Source organism: Syngnathus acus, chromosome 10, assembly GCF_901709675.1.
Source record: "Syngnathus acus chromosome 10, fSynAcu1.2, whole genome shotgun sequence".
NCBI classification, from domain to species: Eukaryota; Metazoa; Chordata; class Actinopteri; order Syngnathiformes; family Syngnathidae; genus Syngnathus; species Syngnathus acus.
The window spans coordinates 23399324-23409366 of NC_051095.1; the positions used below are offsets into that span (position 1 = coordinate 23399324).

Sequence of the window (10043 nt, forward strand, 5' to 3'; positions counted from 1 at the left end):
GTAAGTGTTTGAATCCTCTTATCAATTAATTAACAACTAATTAATTATCAAATTATTATATGCTATTATATGAACTATTCAGAGACATACTTTAAGTGTTAAATCCTCTTATTTCAGTCTACTATTAACTATTAAAGTAGTACCGTTATCTCTTCTGTGTAATCAAAATAAGACTTTTGCAAACATCAGCTTTAACTTTGGGGAGAAAAAAAAAAATTGAATCAATTTCAAGGGTTGTGAGTACAATATGAAACCATATTGTTTCATTGTTTTCTGTTTAACCACTTAAATCCCAAGTCGACAACAATAATTGGTTAATAAACAATAATCAGGTAAAAAAAACATTTATAATACACTTTAATACAAAATAAAACTGTATCTAGTTATTGGAGTCATAATCAATGGCATAAGAATAGAATAATCTTATTCCGTAAAACCATGTTAAACACAACAGTGTTTTTATTCTTTTTTTATTGAAATAGAAAAGTATATTTTTCTATTCACTAATTTTAATCTTTTCCTTTTATTGTATGCTTACGCCTTATGCTTAGAGGTATTATAAATGGTTATCCGTCTAATATATTTGATTATTGCATACTTGCTGTAGCACAGGTACTGTTACTCTGCAATTGCCACCCTGAGTTTTAGCTGCTTCATATAAAATCATTTGCACATGACTGAAAAGTGATTCTTGGTTTAGAGGTAGCACTATTCCTTCCTAAACCTACTGGCTTCAAGCCACACGGCCCCATGACAAATGATGTTTCTTGGTTCTTTGATTTCTAATTTGCTTCGGCACGCATACTTGACTGTCATAAGGCCTTTTCCGGAGGAGCACCAATTTTTGTAAGTGTGCCATAAATCACCGTCATGTTTGAAAGAGACCTTGAGCCTTTCCTGCAGATAAGCCATTTTGCTACCTTATCAGTAGTGTGCAGCGTAAAACCAGAGAAATAAAATTTCAAAGAAGCCACTACCGGTGTACTTGTAAAAATATTGAAGTCCCTAGCGAAAACAAACCTTTAATATAATTTTTAATACAAGCATAAAATATAAAGTGTTATTTCATTGTAAACTTGAAGCTGCCTCCATGTGACGATGAGCAGTGGGTGCAAAAACTTTCCGCACAGTATTGAACACTACTTTACTTACTCCATTGTAGGGCTTTTCCTGCCTGGTGGCACGAAAAAAGCTGGGAAACAATGTCATTAGAAAGCAGTGTACAACAGGGGAAATCCCTTCTGAGTTGACTATTACAAGCCACCTTAGCAGGAGTCTAAGTCCCCCCGCAAGGCAACTCTGATCCGCTCCAATCCTCACTGTGCACTAATAGTAGCACCCAGTATGGGGACTAGGATGGATTAGCAAAGAAGAGATACTATTCTAAGCAGTCAATGCAGGTTGTTTGCAGAAATAGTAAAACCGTGACTAGGGCCTTGTGTATACTCTCTGCCTTGAATTAGTCACTGCAAAATTCATAAGTCCTACTGTTATGTATAGATCAAGTCTTACCTGTGCAGGTGAAACACTTGACATGAAAGTGGGTCTCTTGAACTCGAACCACCTCTCCTTTGCACACTTCACGACACCGTTGACACTGAATTGGCCCACCACTTGGCTCACCTCTCGTTGAGCCTTGGTGATGCGCTGAGGTGGACAGAAAGTAAAACAGTAAAACTTACAGCTACATCGGCAGTCTTTTATTTATTTATTTATTTATTTATTTATTCATTCATTCATTCATTCATTCATTCATTCATTTATTTATTTATTTATTTATTTATTTATTTATTTATTTATTTATTTATTTATTTAATCATTCATTCATTCATTCATTCATTCATTGTTTGTCTGTCTATCTACCTATCCATGTTTTGATCATTTCATGGAAAAAATATTTGAATGCTGTTTAAAAAACAAAAGTTCATCAAGCAGCAATCCTTCAAAATCATTTTGATAGTACAATGACTTACAGTATGAGAAAAATAGTTTCTTTGTTAATGGCACAAACAAATGGGCTTTGTGCAAATGTCAGACCAACAATAAGATGGGAGAATGTTATTCATGTGTGTTGACACCTACGTCTTGTGACCTAATGTAGCCCTCTACTCTATTTTTTATAACCAAAATTGCTGCATCAAGATAAAAGTGGAAGACTCATGTCACTGTCTCCCATGTGCTGGTCCCAAACCCGGGTGCAGAGGGTTGCGTCAGGAAGGGCTTCTGGGGTAAAAACTGCGTCAAGCACTTCTCATGCGAATCATCTGGACAAAAACAGGTGTTTCGCTGTGGCGACCCCTTCGGGGAAATGCCGAAAGGAGCCACGACCACAGTCTATTTTTTGGTTGCATCAAAATCGATTTTCTAATCCAAATCAATTTTTGTTGCACCTCTACTAATAGTGTAAAATAAAATAATGGGAATTTGTATTGACAAGACACCCAGATACCCTAAAAAAGTATGTAAATCAACAGCTTTTGTGAATCAACAGCTGCAGGCAGTCACCCTTGCTCATTTAGCTCTTCATCCTCCTCAAGGAGCATCCGAGTGGTGGAGAGGTATAATGGCAGGAGAACCAGCTGGCCTTACTTGTCATCTAAATAGCTGACTGAAGGACTTTGCTGCTTCAGCGGTGGCAGCACATGGACACATAGTGTGCTTGAGCTACTCAGTCCATTTCACTGAAGGATTCTCAAAGGACTCACAGTACTTAAAATGTCTAAGAGCCTTGCACGCCTCATATCCTGAGTGCCGTGAGCCGGATGATGTGCATCTATACGACGAGTCTGTCTCGTATGGACAGCAGGCAGAACCTAATGCATGATTGTATGATGTTTACCTTCCCGTTCAAACCCAGAGAGTGGGCTTTGGAAATATGCAAGCTTAATTATTTCATACGCTCAGTCTCTCCTAAATCACTGTTAATTCATTGTTCCCCTCACAATGCTGGCTGCACCAATGGAACCTGATCAAAGTTAAGCTTGTGGACTGAATAATGACACTTCCTTGCAAATAAATGTGTGTAAGGAAGACACAGTGTTATAGAGAGCAAGACAGAGAGGAGAGAGAGAGAGAGAGAGAGAGAGAGAGAGAGAGAGAGAGAGAGAGAGAGAGAGAGAGAGAGAGAGAGAGAGAGAGAGAGAGAGAGAATGAGAGAGAGAATGGTGCCAAAACAAACTGGAATATCCTCTGCTCTCCACACCCAGGAAAGGTTTCGACCAAAAAGATGAAGTGCTAAGTGCTTGGGAGATTGAATACAAAGTGCCAGATTTAGCTTAGTGAATCAAATGAAAGAAAGGCTTGCTTGACTTGTATAGTAGGGCTGCATAATATATCGAAAAAATATCAATATATGCACTTGCAATAGTTTTCTCATGGAATGATATGCTTTTATGTGAATTTGGCCAGTCAAATGCAAACCTGCAAACAATATCAAGCTTAATTACAATTTATTACAATTTATTACAATTAATTAGCTAAGAACACATTGAGCTTGCTTATTTTTCAGCAAGAAAAAAATGAATTCGTTCATTAGATAATAAAAAAGTAATTTCTTTAGGTACATGTTAAATATCACAATGATATCGATATTACTATATTCAACAACAATATCACGTCTTTCCAATATCGTGCACCTCTAGTGTGAATGACAACGTGCTGTAGTACCTAAAGTGAGAACACGTATACACAATCGGCTCAGGAACATACGAATTACTACATTCTATCCAATTATGTAAGTGGATTCAATCCGATTCAGCCCATTCAAGGCCTCCATCTTTCCCCGTGAAGAGGTGGTGAGTCATTCTTGTAACGATAGCCGCCAAGCACCAGGCGTAATCCCAGACTAAATCATTGGCAAGTGCCCGAGGAGAATCCTGGCTCAAACTGACAGGTGATAAGAACAGGGTCAGGGTCAGTGAGGCAGACAGCCTCCCCAGACTCCAAGAGACTGCTACTATTTCTGCCTCTGACCTGACAGCCACCGCTACGGAGTATGCTCGGAGCACAGCCGCGAGGGATGCTGGGATATTGTTGGTGATGAGGAATGAAGAGATAACAATCAAGAAAATCAATGTGGCGACCTTGTGGAATTGTAATAAACTGGCACATTGAAAGTTTTGTGCCTGGGCAATGTGTGTATAGATATTGCAGAACTGCAAAACCTTTGACCAGAGGAATGTTCTAAAATCCTTCCTGACCGCTGTTTAGGTCTGATCTCCAACTACAGAAAACATTTGGCTGAGTTTATTGCTGCCAAAGGAAAGTCAACTACTTATTAAATCCAAAGGTTTTTTTTACTGTACACTGTGATGTTTACATTTCATCGTCAGTGAAAACATGCACACATACAGTTTTGTTTTTGTGGCATTGTTTTAGATTTTATTTTCTTGTTGACTTGATTTTGAGAATCTTAGATCACGTTTCATAACCGATTTATGCAGAAATCAAGTTCATTTAAAAGAGTTCATTTTCCACTTTTTCTTGCAACTGTTTATTACTGAGATCTGGGGTGTACTCTCAAACTTTATCCCATCATGAACCCTGTAATCTAAAAACATGGACGGTATTCAGAGAATCTGATCAATTACTGCAACCAAAGGTGATCATTGGGGCATATTCAATGGAATGCTTTAAGTAGAGGAGATTGGATGGTGCCCGGTTAGAAATGTAGGAGGTTGGTGTTGCGTCGTTAAAACATTTTGCAAAATGTAACAAAACCAGTTTGGGAACAGCTACCGCACCTCTTGCCGTTTCTTTAATCTGTCTAAATGGTTTGAGCATCCTTACCGACACTTACCAACCCTCTTGTTTCACATCTTAATGGTAAACCCCATTTCCATTCAAACTTTGTCTTTGATGAAAGGTCAACAAATATGGCAACTCAAAACCTATAAATCCATTTTAATTTGTATTTGCTGCTCACTTGGCTTCATTGACTTTAACAGGAATCTTTGAGAATAAGTACCGTATTTTCCGCACTATAAGGCACACCGGATTATAAGGCGCACCTTCAATGAATGGCCCATTTTGAAACTTTGTCCATATATAAGGCGCACCGGATTATAAGGCGCACCTTCAATGAATGGCCCATTTTAAAACTTTGTCCATATATAAGTTATATACATTTGGCCCGCAGGCCGGACTTTGGACACACCTGCTGTAGTGGCTCAATATTGGTCCATATACAAGGCGCACCTGATTATAAGGCGCACTGTCAGCTTTTGAGAAAATTGGAGGTTTTTAGGTGCGCCTTATAGTGCGGAAAATACGGTAGTCTTTGTAATGGTGAAATTTTCACAAACAAGTCTAGTGGCAAATGATCAGATGTTTGCCCTCCAACCTCACCCCACTCTCCCTCTATCAAATCAGACGAGACCTCGGAGAGGAGCATTCATCAAAGCTACAACTGCCCAGTCAGTATCAAGACTAACATTCTGCTCCAGTGCAACGGGAGAGCAAAAGGTTACACCACTGACAATGTGAATGATCACTCAATCTTAACAGAGGCCTAGGTCATAGAAAAAAGGAGAAACACCATACATTGTTTACCTCACCTATGGAATATTGTTCTGGTTAAAAGGGCCCAATCAAAAATAGATTTTATGTCCCCTGCAGTACTGGCTACAACAAAACTGTACAGTACAGTAACCAAACTGCTTGCACTCCAAAAACACTTTTCAAGAGTAGATGCTACACTAATATACTTATTTACTTGGATTATGATTGATACACTCTTTAAAAACATGGGTTGTTGTGTATAATTTGGTCCAGTTTTTAACCCAAATTGGGTTGTTTGTAACCCAGCATTTTATTTCAAATGCAGGTCAAGTGACAAGATAATAGCATATTTATTCTGTGAGCACTTGAGTCAATTAGATTTTCTTTAATTCATCATTTATTCTAAAACGATAATCGAGGTTAATTTTTCACTGAAAACTATTTACGTATTGTTGTCTGGAAAGTAGTGCAGTAAAAATACAGACGTTTTCCTTGTGACGATTAATTGTGATTAATGATTTTGATTAGTTTCGAGCAAAGTAATCATGATTATCAATTTTGGCCACCATTGTGCAGCCCTGCCATATATGTACTTACTTTACACAACTTAAAAAAACCAAAAACAATTATAAAACGACTGACTGAGGTCACTGTAATAAAGAATGCAAAGACCACACATCCTCCTGAATCACCATTCCATTTGGACACTCAAAATGACACCCAGAACTCTGGCAGGCCATTTTCTAGGAGAAATTCAGAAATAAAGATTGTCTTTTCAGTCATTAGAAATAACTTAAAGTTCTTTCTGACTGTTTTGGGCTTAATGATGTCAGGAGAACCTCCATACAGCACTGCTTTAAATAGATGGGAACTGTCTGGAGGTATTGTGGTGCACAAGATAATCAAGATGCCAGTAACAATGGTTACCTCTACTTCCCCACAGTGTCTAAAGTAGCACAGGATTTTTGTGTTATACGTATGTATGTTTCCAAGGTTTATATTCTTAGCATTTTTGCTGTGTTGCCAACAAAACATATTTCTTTGCTTACTCAATGTGGGTAGTCTGATGACTTTTACAATATCAGAATAGACACAAAATAATCCCAGTGCTCATGTGATTGCCTCACAGATGAAGACAGACAGCGCTGTGTATAAAGTGATGGCTTCTAGTCTATCACGCCCGATGCCGTGGAAAATGCCCTCGCTTTGGCTTAACAGGCCCATTCATGTACAAGCCAGAAGAGTGCCGGAGGGAACAGGAGGACACATGTTGACTGACTGGAGGAAAGGATCTGTCCTCAGATGTATTCATGCCAGCAGATTCATGTTCACTAAGCATGTTGCACCACCATCTGCCTGCTGTGACAGCACTGACACACTCCTCGAGCGTTCAGCCTGCGGTAAACCCCAACTTGATATGCTATTGGCTTGTGTGCTCATTCTTCAGCCCTTCATGTGCGCTTCTTCCCATGTCATAAACCCCCCTCCATATTAAACCTTAAGAAGACCAGTGTGTGTTTAGATTGTGGGAAACTAACCCTAAACCTTACAGGGCCTTTTGAGATAGTAAAACTTAAATTTATCACCATCTTTAATCCACAGCTGTTAGCAAGGGAGAGGGAAATAATTCAAATTTCGATGTACTGTGTACAGTGACAATAAAGGCAATTCTGATTCTAATAATCAATTAACTGATCAATAAGAGTACTATAGTACTTGGTTGCAGAGGAGTAAATAATAATCAATTAACTGATCATTAAGAGTACGATAGTACTTGGTTGCAGAGGAGCTGTTGAAAGGGACAGATCTGGGAAAATTGACTCGTTAATGAATTATATACACATATTTTGGTCTCTGGAGTGCCTGCCCACCCATCAAGTGTGTAAAAAAAGCAGATCATTTGTTATCTGCCTAGTTCTGAAATAGTCCAGATGTCACGCAGCGCTTCTGTCCCATTATTACTTAGCATTGAGGCTCATTTACAAAATGACCACTTCAACACCATGTTTCTGCACCAATGACATGATCAGCTAGGTTTAGATGAAGATTCAGAGCCACTTTCAAGCTAAAGGCTCAAGTCTAGCCAATGTACTGCATTATTGTGCTTAACACAACACTTCCATTGAAAGCAGGGGTTCAGCACATTCAGATTGAAAGCAGGGGTTCGGAACATTCAGATCAAGACTGTCATGTACCGGAAATTCCAGAAACAACAATTAATTCCTTGATCATATTTTTCTCAGAGTGGATCTCATCCAATTTAGCCTAATGCCCATCCCTAAACTGTGTCGGTTTGAAATCTTTTCAGCAGGGTGAGATGGAGGACTTCCAGAAAAAAATTAGTTAGTTTAAAAGGACTTTTAGTTAAAAAAAGACAACTTCAGATGGAGAAGTAGTGTATTATAAATACTAACTATCCACCCATCCATTTTTAACACTGCATATCCGGTCCAGGGTCGCGGGAGAGCTGGAACCTATCCCAGCTGACATCGGGCAAATGGCAGACCACACCCTGAACTGGTCGCCAGCCAGTCACAGGGCACACATTGAGACAAACAACCATTCAGACCCACATGGAGAACCGCCTCCGAGTGGGAATTGATCCCACGCTGCCGGCACACAAGTCAGGCATGTGTACACCTACACCATCAACGACTCTAAATACAAACTAACGTAACCCTTAATAAGCCAAATCTGGGTTGACTTTTTGGAAGTTTTTCCAGGTTTCCAAGTTGCAAACCTGCAATGGTACTATCCAGAACAGAAGTTATTGTTCCACGAGAGTTACCATGAAAGTGTTGCCTTTGTGGCTTGAACAAAAACAGCATGCAAGTAAATGGTCACAGTTGAAGCATACATTACATGGGAGCTCGTGAGGAGCAAGTTAGGAGCCTGGACGAATGATGGAGATTCTTACAAGGACAGACCAGTGTATGACTGATGCAGTAATACAAGATGCCATTAATTTGACATGATGGGAAGTGGAAGCAGAACTGGACGGGACTACACGCGGCGTTTTGAACTTCTGCAACTGAGGAGATGTTTTCCCCTGAAAAATCTGTTTTACTCGAGAATTAACAAAGGACAACTTGTACAACTGCGCAACAACATTCACTGACGCCACCAGCCCTGTGGGAGAAAAGTCCTGATTCAGCTGACAGGGGATCAGGGTCAGAGTCAGCTGATACAAGGTCAGCTTAACATCACGGCAGCCCCCGGGTTTGGCGAAGATAAGTACAACAGGGGGCTAAGGGCATCTTTGTCATGCTCTGAATCGCAATCACACAAAGTCCACGAGACCAGCAGTAGGCTGCCTAGAAAACGTGCATTGCTTCTCCTCCTCCATTGGCCGCATGATGGAGAAGAGACAGGTGGGCATTTAGTGGGGGAAACAGCTGTCTTTGGGGGGTTGAATATCCATGGAAGACCTCCTTTAAAAATATACAACTCAATAAGTTTCCAGTTACGCTGCATGAGCATATGAGAGCCCGTGAGGAATTGTATAAGTATGATAATATGAGTCAATGTCATGGGTGTGAATAGTAACTAAAATGAGGAAGAAAAGAGGCAAATGGGAGCAGAATCCCCCCAAACGTTTGACTAAGGCTCAACTCTGATGTTTGTTTGTTTTTTTACTGATCTTGCAATATGATTACTCCAGTTTTATCATGGCTTCATGGGCCAAAATATTAGGAACAGCTTTTAAAGCTATGCAGTTCAGTTAGACAACTTGATCCAACTTAGTGAAATAAATTAATTTTCTGAATTTTAAGCTAATTAAAGATATCATTATTGTATTGGCTCACACGCAACTGTTCAGGTGTAACTATCTAAAGGGGCAACTATTGATCTACAGTAGCTCATCCCACTGCACCCACCTACTGTATATGAATTGACTTACCATTAGAGCTCATGATGTCTAAGGTGTTGTTCGCCAAAGCAAGGTCGTTTTGTCGAAAAATACTCCCATACACTCAGATTACTGTATCCAAATGGTGTCATTAAGAATGAATTTCCGAAGGTAAATGATGCTCCTCACTCACTCATTCCTCGGAACGTCGCTTCTTGTCCATCTCTGAGAAAACGGGGGGAGGAACAAATAATTCTAATAAAAAATGGGATGAAATACGAAAAATCAACCTCATGTTCCTGTTGTCTCTACGTGTGTGTGTGTTGTTGTTTTTTCCGCGTAGAAACGAACAATAGTTAAAACACAAAGCCACCTTGTTCACATAATCTCCCTCTGCCGGCTCTGTAGCGGTGTGCTCACTGTGCTACTGACAGCGAGCGCGCCTCTGAAAAGCTTCCTACTATAGTCACAGTTTGCCGTTTCCGGTAAACTTATTCAAAATAAAGTACACAGACTCGCAGAGTTTGACTTTAAAAAATAAATAAAATAAAATAAACACGTCTTAGATCATACAATAATAAGTGAACGTTTTTTAGTTTGTATTTATATTTTTATAAATATATATTTATATATTATCTACGTACGTATTGAATGTTTTTTTCTGTGTCAGTTTTTAGTGCATACACAGTATGTT

The 10043-nt window shown here is 39.3% G+C and overlaps 1 protein-coding gene across 7 annotated transcripts in view; it reads right to left on the bottom strand.

Annotated features, from left to right (window-relative positions):
* The window catches only part of ablim3 (actin binding LIM protein family, member 3), a 64836-nt gene extending 55034 nt beyond the window's left edge, over window positions 1-9802 (bottom strand). For 5 of the 7 annotated variants that reach the window (XM_037261596.1, XM_037261595.1, XM_037261594.1 and 2 more), the window contains exons 1-2: window positions 9401-9781; window positions 1513-1647 (exon numbers count right to left, since the gene is read on the bottom strand). In XM_037261596.1, the coding sequence (XP_037117491.1) occupies window positions 1513-1647; window positions 9401-9413 (148 nt within the window). In that variant the 5' untranslated portion in view covers window positions 9414-9781. Of the gene's footprint in view, window positions 1-1512; window positions 1648-9400 lie in introns of all 7 variants that reach the window. The other 2 variants (XM_037261591.1, XM_037261592.1) reach the window with 2 other exon arrangements.
* Between the last annotated feature and the right edge of the window lie 241 nt (window positions 9803-10043).